Source organism: Prunus avium, chromosome 7 (genome assembly GCF_965620075.1).
Source record: "Prunus avium chromosome 7, drPruAviu1.hap1.1, whole genome shotgun sequence".
Classification (NCBI taxonomy): Eukaryota; Viridiplantae; Streptophyta; class Magnoliopsida; order Rosales; family Rosaceae; genus Prunus; species Prunus avium.
This window is the reverse complement of record NC_142290.1, coordinates 34,517,124-34,534,633: the sequence shown is the minus strand read 5'-3', so window position 1 is coordinate 34,534,633 and position 17,510 is coordinate 34,517,124. Positions and strand designations below refer to the sequence as shown.

The following is a 17,510-nucleotide window of genomic DNA, read 5'->3' as shown; positions in this document are numbered from 1 at the left end:
ATGGAATGATTTCAATTTTCCCACTTTAATGCATCCAACAACCAGAGAAAAAGCATTTATGAATTTTTTTTGGTTGTTGAAACAAACGAATATCGAGGGAATGAAGTTTTCTCATACATAAACTGTCAATGTATCATTAGGATTCGAACTTGAGACCGTGATTCTTTCCACTAGTTAAACCCCGTTGACTAGCATTCTAAATTGGATGGGTTAAAACCCAAACATTCTAGATTGGATGTCCATACCACACCACTCACATACAAGAATTGTAGAGTGAGGGCATTACATATGGCCCTTATCTCTTAACTGTTAAATCAAATTAGTTAGCTGTTGGATCAGATTGATTAGCCTGATCCAACAGTTAAAAGAGAGAACCTCACTTAAGGGAGTCATATATAAGCCCTTCTTGCTATTGAATGACTCTTACCACATAAGCCAAGAGCCAGCTTAGTCCAAAGGCCTAAACCAATACAAAATAGAATTCCCCCGCGCAACGGACTCGGGATATGCAACCCGCCAATTCTAAGTGGGCCCGGCCAGCCGAATTCACAAACATAACTAACGAATCCTCAACTTAACTGTCACTCTTTTCACTCTCGACGCTTCTCCATAAACCCTAGCTATACCTCCTGAGTTCGTTGAAGCTAGGGTTTTTCTGCAACTCCCCAACATGGAAGACATCGAAATGGACGACGCCTACACTCTCCCCCTAAGCGAAGACGACAACGACATCTGCATCTCAATCCTCGCGCGCTTCAGCAACTCCACTCGCGACGACCACCACCACCTCTGCGCAGCCATAAGCGCTATGTCTCAGGAGCTCAAAGACAAGAATCTCCCTTCGACCCCGGTCGCCTACTTGGGCTTCACGTGCTCTTCTCTTGACGGCCTCTCCTCCCAGCCGGAGCCTTCCGCTCACGTGATCGACGCTCTCCTCACAATTCTCTCCATTGTCTTTCAAAAAGTCTCGGCCGCAATTCTCATGAACAAGTCCGAGTTCCTATCGGAGCTCTTGGTCCGTGTTCTGCAGTCGTCTTCTTTGACGGTAGGTGTGGCTGTCTCAGGGTTGACATGTATATCGCATCTGCTCATCATCAGAGGCCGTGTCAACTGGTCTGATGTATCTTCATTGTACGGCTTATTATTGAGCTTCATTACTGATTCCCGCCCTAAGGTAAATTGCTCAAATTTGTATTTGTCCGTTCATGTTGATCGATATTTGTGATGTAGATTTTAAGGTAATTTTCACGTTGAAGTTTACCGAGTTTCAGCTTTGTATCACTTTCATAGCTACGTTATGGGAGGTATGGAAGTGATACTAAAATAAATGTTATGTATGCCACTGAAAGTTGTTACTGAGACGAAAAAAACTTATGTATAGAAGGCTAAAACTCCAATGTAATAAATTTAAAAAGAAAATTATCCTAGATTCTATAAAATGTAGTTATATATAGTTGAAATTATACAGCACGATCATTGCAAATTTGTTTGTTTGCTTCAAACATATCATCATTAAGCGTGGCAACAGCTGGAAATTTATTGAAATTGTGCTGGGATGACTGTGCTAATGGTCGTAACGATTTTTAGGTGTATACTTGATAATTTACTAGATTTGTATGCCAATTGCACTCTAAAACAGGTGAGAAGACAATCACATTTGTGTCTTCGTGATGTACTGCAAAGTTTTCAAGGAACACCGCTGCTCGCCCCTGCAAGTGAAGGGGTTACTAACTTATTTGAAAGGTTTCTTCTGCTTGCTGGTGGGTCAAATGCAGATGCGGGTGAAGGACCCAAGGGAGCTCAGGAGGTCTTGTATGTTTTAGATGCTTTGAAAGACTGTCTTTTTCTTATGTCAATCAACTACAAAACTGCCATCCTCAAGTACTACAAAACTCTCTTGGAACTGCACCAACCACTTGTTACGAAGCGCATAACAGATAGTTTGAATATACTTTGTCTCAATCCAACTACAGACGTTTCACCTGAAGTGTTGCTCGATCTGTTATGCTCATTAGCTCTTTCTGTCTCCACAAATGAGACATCTGCCGATGGGATGACATTTACAGCTCGCTTGCTTGGTACTGGAATGGCTAAAGTTTATTCCCTCAATAGGCAAATATGCGTAGTTAAACTCCCCACCGTATTCAATGCACTCAGAGGTTTGTAATGTTCTCTCTCCTTCATTGGATTTAGTTGCATACATGTCACCTTCCTATACATTACAAAATCCTCCTCCAAGTTCCTGTTTATATCTGCTCCATTCTAGAAAGCAAGACTCAAAAAGTACAGTGGTGTTTTTCTTTGAGTATGACAGATGTATTGGCGTCTAAGCATGAAGAGGCCATACACGCAGGGAGGGACACATTTAAGAGTCTCATTCATGTTTGCATTGATGAAAGTTTGATCAAACAGGGAGTTGACCAGATTGTAATGAATGCAAATATGGATACAAGGAAGTCAGGGCGAACTATAATTGAAGTGTGTGCTTCTATTGAAAGCTTACTTCGTTATGATTACAATGGTGTCTGGGACCTTGCATTTCATATTGTTTCAGCAATGTTCGATAAATTAGGTATTGCTTTTGCTGAATCTGACTGTTTTCCTCTTGTTTGTCACTTACGATGCACTTACTACCTCCATTTCATTTAAGAGTTGTAACAGCTGTTATCATACAGGTGTATACTCTTCTTATTTCATGAGGGGTGCGCTCAAAAGCTTGGCAGATATGGAGAACTTACCTGATGAAGATTTCCCTTTTAGGAAACAGGTCCTTTTCATATTATCCAGTTTTAAGAGATGAATACTGTTACTTGTCATTATCTTATAGATCTCTATATTTGCACCATGGCTATCTCTATATGAGGAGAGCCATATTTCTGTTGCATTGCTTTGATCGTGGATTTGTGGTCAAATATTGCAAACTCATAACATATGCAAAACTCAGATCCAAGTCTCTATAGCTATAGGTTTGATATCATAACTAGGTTCTCCCTTAATATTTACTAGTTTTTTGGTTTATTTATTTATTTATTTATTTATTTTTTAAGATTATTTGGAAGCTTCTTGTGTGATGTGTCTATGTTTACTCTCAATTAGTGCAGCAATTACTGATATAATGACTTTATTAATATTATAGCTGCATGAATGCCTTGGATCGGCTCTTGTTGCAATGGGACCTGAAACCTTTTTGGGTCTTATACCTCTTAATTTGGAGGCTGAAAACTTAAGTCAGGTGAATGTGTGGCTCTTTCCGATACTGAAGCAGTATACTATTGGTGCACGTTTGAGCTTCTTTACAGAGTCAATTTTGGGTATGGCTAGAACGATAAAGGAGAAATCTAGAAAGGTATTGAACAGTTCATACTGATGGAATGATTGTTGATTATTTCAAATAGAATTTTTTTAGTTACGTCTTGTATTTGGCAGCTTGAGTCACAAGGACGTACTTTTTCATCAAGAAGTACAGATGCACTTGTACATGCTTTGTGGTCATTGTTACCTTCATTTTGCAACTATGCTTCCGATACTGCTGAAAGTTTCAATGATCTAGAGCAAGCCCTGTGCGGTGCCCTTGAAAATGAACCTGAGATTCGTGGAATAATATGCTCGAGCTTGCAGATTCTTGTTCAACAAAATAAGAAAACCGTGGAAGAAGTGAATGTTCTGGCTGATAGTGAAGTAGGTAGTGCCAGACATAGAGCCTTGGCTAATTATACCCCTCAGGTTACAGCAGATAACCTAAGCGTGCTCAAGTCATCTGCTTGCAAGTTACTGGATGTTTTATCAGATGTCTTTTCGAATACCACAAAAGATGATGCAGGCTGTTTGCAGGTACTCACGCAGATTGATGTTATATGCCCTGTCTTATAGTGTTTGTCCTGTAAAATACTTGCAAATTGGAATTGATTTTAAAATAGCCATGAATTTGTGAGTTTGCTACTGGAGTTACAGCTCCCCTATGAACCATGCATATCCTTGTTAAAACCAAAAAGTAATGAGTATTCCTGACGCAATCTTTTATGCGAGAAAAAGAGGTGGAGGAGAGTTATCTCTTTATCCAATGTACTAGGTACCTGGTAATGGATATTTTAAAGAACTTCAACATAATTGAGCAACAAAGACACAGGAACAAAATGTGGTGGTGACAGACTCTCTATAAGCTCCAATCTCTTTTTTACAGTATCACCCTTTTCTACTCTTCTTTCCTCTGCTTCCCCTAACATTCTTGTCTTTTTCAATAGTGGGTCCCATTTTTTATTTGTAATACTTAAAAATAGACCATTATCTTTGATATATATATATATATATATGTGTGTGTGTGTGTGTGTGTTTGTGTGTTTGTACTTTAAAAAAGGAACTTGTTAATGTGGCTCCAATTTCTGTGAAGTTGAGAATAATTATGTTTGCACCGTTTACAGTCCACAATTGGCGAGTTTGTTTCAATATCAGATGAAGAAACCGTGTCAAAGTGTTTCAAACAAAAAAGGACACAGCTTTTAGAAATCATTAAAGAGGTTACGAAAGCAAAAGATTCTAGAGATTCTAATTGCAAGCGGTATACCATTCTTTTGTTAAGTTCTTGATTTTTATAATTTAATTATTACTTCTCTCTTTGTGGAATTTCTGACATTACATTAATTCTTCCATCTTAACTGCAGGGCACAACTATTTGACTTGGCAGTTTCATTTTTACCTGGTTTAAATGCTGAAGAGGTTGATCTTCTATTTGGTAGAATAAAGCCTGCATTACAGGTTTGAAAGGGTTTCTCTTCCGTCTGGCTATTTTGTTTCACTTCTAAGGGATCCTCCAATGCTTGAAAAAAGAAAAAGTTGCACTAACTAAGGGCTTCCTGACTTCAGGATGATGAAGGTTTGATACAAAAGAAGGCATACAAAGTTCTTTCAATCATTCTCAGGGTATGCAATAGTTAATGATTTATATGCTTTGAATTTTATGAATTATCTGTTAAATGCTTCCATTCTGTGACCTGAATTGTCATCATCTGTCAGTGGAAAATATGGGAAAACATGATTTACAGGTTGTAATTGGTTTGTTTTGCGGCTAATGTCGTAGTTAAAGAAGTGATGGTCACAGATATCAATCATAATCTTCTGGAATACTAATGTTTTCAAAAATATGAAAAAGGAGAAACAATAAGATGAAATTATGTGCTGATGGGGTGTTTTTTTTTTTTTTTTTTCCCTAATGGATCTCTTTGCTGAATGCATGGTCAGGACTGTGATAGGTTTCTTTCATCGAAGCTCGATGAATTGCTTGACTTGATTGAAGTGCTGCCTTCTTGCCATTTTTCAGCTAAACAGCACAGACTTGATTGCTTGTACCTCCTAGTAGTCCACCTTTCAAAGGTATCCATAAATAAACGACACCTCAATTTTTAATTCATCTAAGATTCATTCCTTGTAGCGTTAGTTCTTAAATTATTGGGAATAAAGTTTAGGTTCAAGTTTCGTACGTATGCCATTCAGTACCTAAGGACTTCAATCTTTTTGTAGAGTGGCGCAGAGCAGAGGCTGTTGACACCATAACTGACCAAGCAACTAGAAGACTAGAAGGAACTCTAAGCAAAGCAAGAGGAGTCCCACATCGGAAAACAACAAGAAGTGAAGGCTCCCTCTCACCTATAAAAGCATACCACTCTCCACTTAAGAGAGGATCCGAAACTGAGCTGGGTTCCCTCTTCAGGACTCTCCTATTAGTCTGGCCTCCGAGTCCTGGGTCTCCAGACCCGGGGACTTGACACCTGGGCTCCAGACTCCTAACTTTGTACCTTAGGCCCTAGGCCTTCTTCCAGTTATCTTTGGGTCTAATCCCCTTGTACAAATGTAAACAATATCATAATGAGAACATCTTCTCTGTGGACGTAGCCCATTCATTAAGGGTGAACCACATATATCTTGTCTTTTGTATACTCATAAATTGGCCAAGTCCTCACATACATGCTGAAGGTCCAAACCTTCACCCATCATTCATCACACCTCATCACTAAGTTGGACTCAATCTTGGCCCAACCATTTTGAGCATCAACAGTTTGGCGCCGTCTGTGGGAATTGACACAAAAGGCTTCTGTCGTTCTTCCCTTCTCCAGTGCTCTTCGGCACCCATACAATCAACATCACCTAGGCTGCCGTTAGGCAAGGCCTTACTGGAGCCACCTTGAATGCCAGGGCAACAAATTGCAGAAGACAATATTTTAAGAAAAAGCCAATCAGTGTGGCTATACTTTGCATGGCTTGCAGGGCCAACCCAACATCTCAGTTCAAAGTACCGACCGACACTTCTTTGAAGAGTAAAAATATGGGGACTTGAGCTTGTCCCACAAGCTCCATCATTCAGCGTGCGCTGCCTTCGGCACCCCACCATACCCTTGCCGAACGGCAAGAGCCGTGCAGAAGGAAAAATGGTCACGATACCCTTGCTTGGCTGACCCAGGTTCTTTACAACAGTACAAGAGACCCCAGCCTTAGCTCCGAAGGTCTATCAGTCGGAGCTTGTCGAACGAACTTGAGTCTTCTCCTCGCAAAAACCCTTGCAGCCATCTATCTATCTTTCAAAAGCTCTTGCCAAAGACACCCCAGCTCTTGCAAAAGCATTTGAAACCTCACGGCACCAATTGAAGCCAAGAGAAATCGCGAACGCCTTGAAGGACCAGCTAAAAACTTTGCCCACACTTCAGAAGGATCGAAAGGCTCCAATCACTTCCTTGCCGTCAGTCAAGGACCCAGACCCTAGACGGTCCTAGATTGGATGAACCCCCATCCACGAACAAATGCTGAACGGCACCACGGACCCAGCTCCAACTCGATGCAAAAACTAGGCACCTAGACCCACTCCTCGCCGAAGACAGATCAGCCCCTCACCAAAATACCTGCGAATATCTCTTGCCGATCGGCACCTCCTCCGAGCTGAACCACGGACCCAGCTCCGAGCTTCCACCAAAATAAATAAATAAATAAATATTTTAGAGCCTAGCTTCCTTGCCGAACGGCAAGGAGCATGCAGAAGGTGAAGGAGTGACTTACCAATTTTTGGCTGACCCAGCCCCTCAAGCTAAAAGGTGACTGCAGGTCTTAAGCTAATAGGGGACTTGCACCTCCTCTCCCCAAACCCTGGCCCTTATCTCCAATCTTTGGACTCCCTTACCGAAGGTATAAAGACCCTAGCTATAAAAGCACAAGGGCCCAGCTACAAAAAGGTTCCAGCTACGTTTCAAAAACGGAAGGACCCAGCTTCTAAAAATCTGAATCTACCCTCAAAACCCTACCCACCACCTGGGTCAAGGAGGCTTGCTGAAGCCCAGCTTTGGAACCCGGCCCCAAGGCCATTGCTCAAGCCCAACATCGCATAGAACTCCATTGCTGAAGTTTCAAACACACCTCCGCGCCACCTTGGCCTTTCTACTAAACGAACACTCGGACCCCCATGGACCCAGCTCGTAAGGTGCTCCCCAAGACACCCTCGCCAAATCTGGAAGCCCCCAGCCCCCGCTGAAGCCCAGCTCCACAGAGCACAAACCCCAGGCCTTCGCCAAAGCCCAGCTCATGAGGCCCACCAACCAAGAACTTGGAAACTTGCGAGATCAAGCCCCTCATTCTTCTCGCCGAAGGACAAGCCCTTGCCGAAGCTTTGAAGGCCCAGCTCCAAGGACATGCCACAAGCTCAAATGTCCACAAGGTACCCAAATTCTTTAAATAATAATAAAAATTGTACATATGCATTCCTTCCCTTCGGCACCCTCGTGCCCAAGCCACATCGCCTTGCGACATGCAAGCTTGGCACCTTCGGCACCCCATGCCCTCTGGCATTATTGCGACATGCAAGTCTTATGCCTTCGGCATCCTCATGCCCAGCTACTTCCTCTTGCGACATGCAAGCTTGGCACCTTCGGCACCCCATGCCCTCTGGCATTATTGCGACATGCAAGTCTTATGCCTTCGGCATCCTCATGCCCAGCTACTTCCTCTTGCGACATGCAAGCTTAGCACCTTCGGCACCCCATGCCCTCCGGCATTATTGCGACAAGCAAGTCTTATGCCTTCGGCACCCTCGTGCCTAGCCACTTCCTCTTGCGACATGCAAGCTTGGCACCTTCGGCACCCCATGCCCTCCGGCATTTTATATTGCGACAAGCAAGTCTCATGCCTTCGGCACCCTCGTGCCTAGCCACTTCCTCTTGCGACATGCAAGCTTGGCACCTTTGGCACCCCATGCCCTTCGGCATTTTATATTGCGACATGCAAGTCTTGTGCCTTCGGCATCCTCGTGCCTAGCTCTTCCCCTTGCCACATGCAAGCTTGTTTCGCCTTCGGCACCCCCGTGCCTAGGCCCACCTTTGGCACCTCCATGCTTTGCAACATCCAAGCTTTGGCATCCCTTTGCCTAAGCTCACCTTCGGCACCCCTTTGCCTAAGCCCACCTTTGGCACCCCTGTGCCTAAGCTCACCCTCGGCGCCCCCATGCCTAAGCTCACCTTCGGCACCCCCGTGCCTAGGCACATTGCCTTGCCACATGCAAGCTTTGTGTCACCTTTGGCATCTCATTTGCCTTCGGCACCCTCGTGCCTAGCTTCACCTTCGGCACCCCTTTGCCTAAGCCCACCTTTGGCACCCCCGTGCCTAAGCCCACCTTTGGCACCCCCGTGCCTAAGCCCACCTTTGGCACCCCCGTGCCTAAGCTCACCTTCGGCGCCCCCATGCCTAAGCTCACCTTCGGCACCCCCGTGCCTAGGCACAATGCCTTGTGACATGCGAGCTTGTGCGTTTGGCAAACCACTCTGCCTTCGGCACCCTTGTGCCTTTAGCATCCCCTTTGCCTTCGGCACCCCCGTGCCTAAACCCATCTCTTGCAACATGCCTTCAGCACCCCCCATGCCTAAGCCCACATTCGGCACCCCGAGCCTAGGAACATTACCTTGCAACATGCAAAGCTTTGTATCGCCTTCGCCATCCCAACTCCAAAATTATGTCAGTATCCAAGGGACCTAGCCCCCTTCCGAAGGCTCAGCTCCAAAACAAACTCCTAAGGCCAAGCTGAGTACTTAGGCCTAGCCCTTGCCTAGCCCTATCTTGAGCAAAACAGGCTCAATAAAAGCCATAGATGGCCCTTACTGATCGGCACCTTGGTCCCCCGCCTAGCCCAACACTCAGGCCTAGCCAAATCTGCAGCTTAGCTCCTTGCGAAGCCTAGCCTCCTTCCAAATTCCAAAACTCCCAGCCTCTGGACACTCATGCCAGCCCAAACTATAACTAGACTCCTTGCCAAAACCCTTGCGGCCCAGCCCTTGCTAAATGCCCAGGCTAAACCCACATGACCCGGCTCTTCCTAAAATGCCCGGCTCTCCTGTTGAAACATTAAGAGGCCAGCTCTTGATGTTGGCCCCAATTCCATGCCGAAGCCTCAAAAGCCAAGCCCGTGTGGGACTCTATTTTTCTCTCCACGCTCCCTACCGTTCGGCAAGGAAGCTAAACCCTCAAGCTTTGCTCCCTTACCGAAGCAAATGGCTGACCCAGCCACCAACAAAAAAAAAAAAAAAAAAAAAAAAAAAAATTGCACCTGCCGAACGGTAGGCAACATGCAGAAGGAATTTGGGAAGTGAAAATGCCCACTTGGCTAGCTACTTGGCTGACCTAGCCACAAAAAAAAAAAAAAAAAAAAAAAAAAAAAAATTTGCACCTGCCGAACGGTAGGCAGCATGCAGAAGGAAATTGGGGGGAGGTGCCTGCTTGGCTGACTTAGCCACAAAAAAAAAAAAAAAAAAAAAAAAAAAAAAAAAAAAAAAAAATTTGCACCTGCCGAACGGTAGGCAGCATGCAGAAGGAAATTGGGGGGAGGTGCCTACTTGGCTGACTTAGCCACAAAAAAAAAAAAAAAAAAAAAAAAAAAAAAAAAAAAAAAAATTTTGCACCTGCCGAACGGTAGGCAGCATGCAGAAGGAAATTGGGGGGAGGTGCCTACTTGGCTGACTTAGCCACAAAAAAAAAAAAAAAAAAAAAAAAAAAATTTGCACCTGCCGAACGGTAGGCAGCATGCAGAAGGAAATTGGGGGGAGGTGCCTACTTGGCTGACCTAGCCACAAAAAAAAAAAAAAAAAAAAAAAAGAGAAATTTTTATTTTTATTTTTTGAGACTTGCAAACCACTTCAGTTTTTGTTGCAACTTCTCTCCCTCCAAAGTCCTTCTTACCCGGGGACTTGGGGGACTGGGGATAGTGCACTATACAACTTGGAAGACAAACTACGGTGTTGCTCGGCCAGTGCACTTAAAATTACAAATCCCCAAGCAAGAAGTATCTTCTTACTCGCGAACTTGGGGGACTACTGTTGACACCATAACTGACCAAGCAACTAGAAGACTAGAAGGAACTCTAAGCAAAGCAAGAGGAGTCCCACATCGGAAAACAACAAGAAGTGAAGGCTCCCTCTCACCTATAAAAGCATACCACTCTCCACTTAAGAGAGGATCCGAAACTGAGCTGGGTTCCCTCTTCAGGACTCTCCTATTAGTCTGGCCTCCGAGTCCTGGGTCTCCAGACCCGGGGACTTGACACCTGGGCTCCAGACTCCTAACTTTGTACCTTAGGCCCTAGGCCTTCTTCCAGTTATCTTTGGGTCTAATCCCCTTGTACAAATGTAAACAATATCATAATGAGAACATCTTCTCTGTGGACGTAGCCCATTCATTAAGGGTGAACCACATATATCTTGTCTTTTGTATACTCATAAATTGGCCAAGTCCTCACATACATGCTGAAGGTCCAAACCTTCACCCATCATTCATCACACCTCATCACTAAGTTGGACTCAATCTTGGCCCAACCATTTTGAGCATCAACAGAGGCGGCATGTCATCCTCAGTTTCCTGGCAGAAATAATTCTTGCACTTACAGAGGTAAAGTGGTTCAACAGCTGGAATATCTGGTTTAATATGTATTTTTAATATTCTTGACGGATAAAATTCTTGCATTGAAAGAGGTAAAAGATCTTGCATGCTGCGGCTTCTAAACTTTATGATTGATATGAATTGTTAATGAATTTTTTTTCTTTCAATGCAGGCTCACAATAAGACAAGAAATAGAGCTTATGATATCCTTGTCCAAATTGGGCATGCTTATGGTGATGAAGAGAAAGGCGGGAAGAGAGAAGACCTGTTGAAATTTTTTCACATGGTACTGAATATTGTTTCAGACTGCTCAGTTATTACAGATCAAATTTACTGATACCTCTTTTGCCCCCTTCCTCCTTTTGATTATTACTGATTCAATCATCTTTAATTGCATTGCTCTTCTGTGGACCAGAGTAGAAATTCATATATAAATATGCAGCAAGTCTGAGCTGATCTTATGGTCACAGGTAGCTGGGGGCATAGCTCGTGAAACTCCTCATATGATCAGTGCTGCAATGAAGGGCTCAGCTCGGTTGGCTTATGAGTTTTCTGATGTTGTTTCAACCGCTAGCAATTTGCTTCCATCCACATCTCTCCTCCTCCAGAGAAAGAACAAAGAAATAATTAAAGTATGTTCCCCTCTCTTTTAGATCAGCATTTTGGAGTTATTTAATTATTTTGAGTTAACTGCTTAATAAATCGTTGTGTGATTTGTTATTTCAATTGATCTTATATAAATATTTTCATTTATTTTTTATTCTTCGTTGGGCTTTTCGTTACTGCAGGCTACTTTAGGTTTCTGGAAGGTATTAGTGGCCAAATCACAAACCGAGAGGTTGCAATTGCACTTGGAAAGCATGGTGGAAAGCTTGCTGAAGTTGCAAGATGCTACTAAAACCCACTTCAAAGCCAAGGTTGTTTCCTTCTTGCAACTAAATTTTGACGTCATTGAGTTCAGTTGGTTTGATAACTTGCCCAAATTCTTATCACTTGCTGGTCAAACCTGAATTGATCTCAGGTTAAGTTTCTTCTAGAAATGCTAGTCAGGAAATGTGGGCTTGATGCTGTTAAGGCTGTGATGCCTGAAAAACATATGAAACTGCTTACCAACATACGGAAGGTCTGTTGACACACGTCTTGGTAGAATGAAAATTTCCAGGGTAGTCACTCTTTTTTTATCCTTTCTGATCTTCATTTTTCATTTGTTTATTGAACACAGATCAAGGAACGGAAAGAGTGGAAACTAGGTTCTAAATCTGAGGAAGCTAGATCTCAAGTTTCCAAAGCAATTACATCCAGGTCTCTGTCTTCCACAGTTTTAAAACTAATAAATCCTCGAGCACAACACATACATTTGTACATTTTTATGTCTTATTGTACACACGTGTATGTTGCCCATGAAGCTTTATATGATATAAGCTTCAATTCAGCCTCTCCTTGGCTATGTTTTGTAACTTTCTATTATTTTCTATCTTCCTTTCAGGTTAAGCAGGTGGAACCATACAAAAATATTTTCTCATTTTGATGATGAAGAAACTGAGGATAATGATACAGATTATATGGATGCCAAAATAGTCTCGGGCAAACGTCCCAAGGCTTCCTTGCAGCTCAAATCCAAAACATCTTCATTACGGTAGGTTGTATTTCATTTTCATTTTTGGTTGGGAATGCTTAGAGCTTACTATACTATATATGCATCTTCCATGATAATATTAGTAGCTAGAAGTTTGGGTAACAGGTGCTCCTGGATAATATCTGATGGTCTAGAAATGTTAAAACAATGATTTGATAAATAAACACGATCCATTTAAAGCAAATTTATCCAGTTGATCATCTAGCCTGCGGTTCAGTTGGTGGTTTTGTTTGCCATTTCTTGCAAGTTGTACATCATCCTATGCCTGAGGTAAATTAACACAATTGTTTATCCGTAATACAGAAGAAGAACAAATAAGAACTTGCTTGATCAACTAGAAGATGAGCCACTTGACTTGCTTGATCGGCAAAGAACAAGGTCAGCGCTTTTATCATCCGAGAATTTAAAGCGAAAAATGGAGTCGGATGATGAGCCAGAGATAGATGATGATGGGCGCCTAATAATTTGTGACGAAGCAGAATCGTACAAGAAAAAGCCATCCAAACCTCATTCAGATGCAAGAAGTGAAGCTGGTGGTAGTTACTTGTCCGTAGACTCAAAGAAAACACACAAGCGGAGGAAGACATCAGAGTCCGGGTGGGCTGCCACCGGCAAAGAGTACGCAAGCAAGAAGGCTCGTGGGGATTTGAAGAGGAAGGACAAGCTTGAACCGTATGCATATTGGCCACTTGATCGAAAAATGATGAGCCGTAGGCCGGAGCATAGGGCAACTGCAAGAAAAGGGATATCAAGTGTGGTGAAGATGTCAAAGAAGCTTGAAGGGAAGAGTGTTTTAACTATTCTCTCCACTAAAGGCTTCAAGGTTTAAGAATAAAAGTAGGATTCAGAAGAAAGGAGGTAGCAAGAAGAAAACTAGGTGAACGACCCTTTTATGGGACTACTTGGAACGACACATTTATGGGAAATTTGAGTTGAAGGGGTTTTTTTTTTTGGCTTCTCATATAAATTACAGTAATTTCCTTGATTTATTAATTCATATTGTTCCTAAACCCTAAGCTTAAGGAACCTTTTATGGGAAAAGATTTCGGAAACCACAAAAGGCTTCAAGAAACAATTTTGTCCAACACGGGTAATTCTTCAGTATAGCCGCTCGGTTATTTTCATAATTTGTCACACAGCTTGTATAATTTTGGGGGAAGAAACAGAACAGTTAAAAAGAAAATTACAATTAGGCAGTGCCAAAAAGGAATTTTATTATTATTATTATTATTATTATTATTATTTATTTTTATACAATTACGAACAATCACCACTCCTCAAACTTTGTAGTAGATCCAGGTATCCAAAGCATTCGGGCCTAATGTACCTGCATTGATTAAAAACAAACGTCAGATTTTAGAAGGGGATCGCAGGTAGTAGTGCACTATGGTTCTTAAAATAAACTATTGTAGGTTTGGTCCTTTACCATACAGTAAATTATACTTTCGTCCAAAAAAAAAAAAATTACAGTAAATTATACTACAGGTTGATCCAAAGCGGGAAAGTTGGGTAGGGGCAAATAACTTATCCTAAAGATGCCAGAACCCAGAACTAGGGTTACAGGCAGATGATGATGATGGCTATACATACATCATCACCACATGGTTCATTGTCAGGTAAGCTAAACAGTCAGTATATGCAAAAAGCAATGTATCTAAATGTATGAATTTCAGTAGTAAAATTCAAAATACCCGTGTCGAAACAGGAAATCAATGATGACAAGAGAGCAATTTGGCTTGAAAAATCGTGTCCTTCGTATGATGTTTGCAACATCCGTCACAGGGATCAACTTGAAGCTCTCCACTTCTCCATCTGTCACATGTTCATTAGGGGGGAAATTGCAGATGGTTTAGGATGAAATGAAAGGTGAAAAATGACAAAGCTGAAGGCAAAGTTTACAACTAATATAGGTAAAAGCTAAGCTCCAAGGGTCTTACCTTGATTCTTAGGCGTGAAACTCTCAGGAAGTTTTAAATCATAGCAAAACAAGACATCCCTTTTGTATCTATAACCATCAATGTCCATATATGAAACAGCACCAACTGGTATAGCTCTGTATGAGAAGCATTGCCAAACCCATCACTCAGAGAGAGAGAGAGAGAGAGAGAGAGAGAGAGGGAGAGATTTTGCAATAAAAACAATTTCTAACTTGAGGCAGTGAGTTAGCCAAATAAAGTTCAATTTCATAGCCAAACAAGGCATGATTTAAATAAGATAATATACTGATAATTTAATGGTTAACAAAAACTTACACACTAGAAATGGAACTGGGTATTCCGGCTTCCTCTTCACATTCCTTTACAACATTGTCCCCACATGCAACCCCATGAGGCTGCAATTACAAACAGGGGATACATAATAAAATTTTAGCTCATAAACACATTAAGATCATTGCTAACTAGAAAATAGGCTTAACGAAGAAAGTATTGTATAAACTTTATCATTTTTGATAACTTATTTTCCAAGATTGGGAATCAAGAAACCTGCCACTTGCATTTGCTAAGCTTAAAGTAGGCCTCTAAATATCAGGCAAGGAAGAACCACTTGCTCTTCCACTTGCCTCAGATTACAACCATAAAATCCAGCCAGTTCTTGGTCAAGTATTTTCACCAATTACATTGACAGTAAAGTGCACCAGAGCCGTCTAATCTAGGAACATGTCATGTAATAGAAGTTACTATAGCTCCCAAAAGCAAACTAAACCATAGCAAGCTCCCTTTGACAGCCTAAATACTGATAGAATTGAAACTAAAATGCCTTGAAGCGAGTTGAGAGGCTCATTACAAACCATTCCCCCAGCAACTAGATGATCAAGCATCCCTGGATAAGTGGGTTTCTGTTGACTTCTCTTCCCTATCCATAGAAACTTCTTCCCATCCTTTTCAACATAGCCATTCATATGCACTCCATAAGCCTATTCCAACAAGAAGTATACATAAAAGAATGTTAAAAATGAAAGTTGCAAGAAAATCAAATGAACAACAATAAAAGAGTTAGCTGGCTTCCTACGTGACCACTGAAAAAGCGACCAGACTAATTAACCCTTCAATGCTACCACAGAAATTTCTAACCCTACAAAAAAAATATTATATTCCTCTCTAGCCAACACTACAGCGCACACAGTCACCTCCAAAACCTCATTATCAAGCCCTTTCACAGAACCTCCATGTCGATTTAATAACAAACTACAGGCACTGCTAGATACATATCACCAATTAATCCAATGAGCCAGTTGCCATTTATCATACAGATTAATATAGCCAAATTGAGTTGCTAGAGATGCATCAAAAATTGATTATAATTCACTGTTTAATCACCTAGACCAAGGTAAAAAGGTGGCGCAAATCGCAGAAACAAACCTTTATTCCAAAATAAGGAGCAGCTGCACGTTCTAGAGAGAAAAATATGGGTGACCCAAAGGATGATGTCACAGGGTATAGCTGATCATCCAAATAAAATGAAACTACAGTTAGACCAGATAACAAAACAAGTGTTAATGGTTTATACTGTTCCAACAATTGGGGTGAAATTAGAAGGACACACATATAGGATTTGATTCAGTTAGCACAAACAGTACCTCATTCCTTATACCTGGAATATGTTCTTCCCCTAAGCTTTTGATTACATCTCCCACCGCTCTCGTCCTGTCCTCAGCTGTGCTCAGCGATGAATGCAAGGTTATTGAACTGCCATTAGAGTTTGAATTTTCTGGTGGGAAAGTAAATACGTCCTTGAAACTACGTAAATTCTCAGCAAAACTACAGAATTGGGAAAATTATTCAGTGCTACACATATATCTGAGCATGAAACGGGTATTTGAATTCACGGAATTTGAGCTTACCCTTTGTGAATATAACCAACGATTTGGTCCTCAATTACAAAGGAAAGGAACTCAGATTGCGATTCCTGCAAGCAGTTTTAAGAAAATGTGGAGTGGAGAGATAAACGAACAATTGGACTGTTTGGCAGCTGAGAAAATGTATTGTATAACTTACCAGTCTGCGATTGCAGATTTTGATCTTTTCCGAGTATCCCCTGAGATCTGAAGGGTCGTCGGAGAGGGTTTCCGGTTTGGATATCCTAACGACGTCGTCCCAAGTGAAGACATCATCGTCGGAGGCATAAGTGAGAACTTTGTGAAAAGCTTGCTGGGTGGAACGAACTGGGAACGACGTCGTCAGCGCCTTGGGGAAAGCGCGAAAAGCTTTGGCGGTAAAGCGGAAGGCCAGAGAGTCGATGAGTCTGTGAGAGAGCTGAGGAATGCCGCCGCTGCGGGCCATGAGAGCGGGTTCGATTCTCATTTTACAAGATATCCTTTTGTTGCTACACTTACAGTACTCACCAATTGAAAATGATTTGGTTAGTTGTTTGTTGCTTTGTCTGTTAATTGATGACCTCAACCATTTCAATTTTAGTCAAAGTCAAAGTCAAAATTATGCATCCTTTGATAACAATTTTAATTTTAGTTTTTGGTTTTGATTTTTGTGTGTTAGAGTATGGAGGAAAATGAGAGAGAGGATGAGATAATTTTGAAGAAATTATTTTAAGTTTCAAATAAAAGCTTGAAAAGTGAAAACAATTTCAAATAGATTTTAGTTTTAAGTTTTTGTTTTCAAGTTTGTTACTCCTTCCTCTCATTCTCACCTCTCATCTTCTCTCTCAATCCCAATCTTCACTCTCATTCTCCTTCTTTTTCCTCTACACTTCAACACAAATATAAAAACTAAAAATTAAAATTGAAATAATTATAAATCCGGCCCTAAATTTACTTGGTATATATATCTCAGAGCTGGATTTATTGAATTTATATTTGAGCATTTAAAAATTGCCGGTACTAAAATTCAACTAGTTCATTGTATGTATGATCGCATATTAGAGTCAATATGTTGTTACATAACTATTTGTTTCTGGGTTCCAAAGGGTTTGTTGAACTCCCTTCACATTCTTCCTAGCAAGAAGCAACACTTGGGATCATCAA

At 41.6% G+C, this 17,510-nt stretch overlaps 2 protein-coding genes across 3 annotated transcripts; one reads left to right on the top strand and one right to left on the bottom strand.

Moving 5' to 3' along the window:
• Positions 1-625: 625 nt before the first annotated feature.
• On the top strand, positions 626-13,548 carry LOC110748860 (uncharacterized). Its single transcript, XM_088244047.1, is given in 20 exon segments — positions 626-1,174; positions 1,640-2,159; positions 2,315-2,572; positions 2,676-2,767; positions 3,137-3,346; positions 3,427-3,831; positions 4,419-4,555; positions 4,659-4,752; positions 4,861-4,917; positions 5,236-5,367; positions 6,504-6,512; positions 10,843-10,905; positions 11,069-11,182; positions 11,367-11,528; positions 11,685-11,813; positions 11,918-12,019; positions 12,119-12,198; positions 12,383-12,532; positions 12,836-13,349; positions 13,351-13,548. Coding segments are annotated over 20 exon segments (3,795 nt in total). The 5' UTR covers positions 626-670; the 3' UTR covers positions 13,414-13,548.
• A 99-nt stretch (positions 13,549-13,647) lies between these two features.
• Positions 13,648-16,897, bottom strand: LOC110748864 (nudix hydrolase 20, chloroplastic). 2 transcript variants are annotated; one of them, XM_088244045.1, is made up of 9 exons: positions 16,528-16,897; positions 16,374-16,438; positions 16,124-16,290; positions 15,892-15,995; positions 15,321-15,446; positions 14,785-14,864; positions 14,470-14,585; positions 14,224-14,344; positions 13,648-13,859 (listed from the first exon to the last, which is right to left on the bottom strand). In XM_088244045.1, the coding sequence occupies exons 1-9, from the start codon at positions 16,831-16,833 to the stop codon at positions 13,790-13,792; spliced, it is 1,155 nt and encodes a 384-aa protein (XP_088100171.1). In that variant the 5' UTR covers positions 16,834-16,897; the 3' UTR covers positions 13,648-13,789. The 2 variants fall into 2 exon arrangements, with proteins under 2 accessions (XP_088100171.1, XP_088100172.1); XM_088244046.1 differs by having other exon boundaries at positions 15,892-15,972; positions 16,110-16,290; positions 16,528-16,896.
• Positions 16,898-17,510: the final 613 nt, after the last annotated feature.

Coding starts and splice junctions, on each gene's coding strand:
- LOC110748864 (XM_088244045.1), bottom strand. CDS start 16,833: ATGAGAATCGAACCCGCTCTCATGGCCCGCAGCGGCGGCATTCCTCAG. Junction 14,586..14,784: donor CCCAGTTCCATTTCTAGTGT/GTAAGTTTTTGT, acceptor CTTCTCATACAG/AGCTATACCAGTTGGTGCTG. Junction 14,345..14,469: donor TTTCACGCCTAAGAATCAAG/GTAAGACCCTTG, acceptor AACATGTGACAG/ATGGAGAAGTGGAGAGCTTC.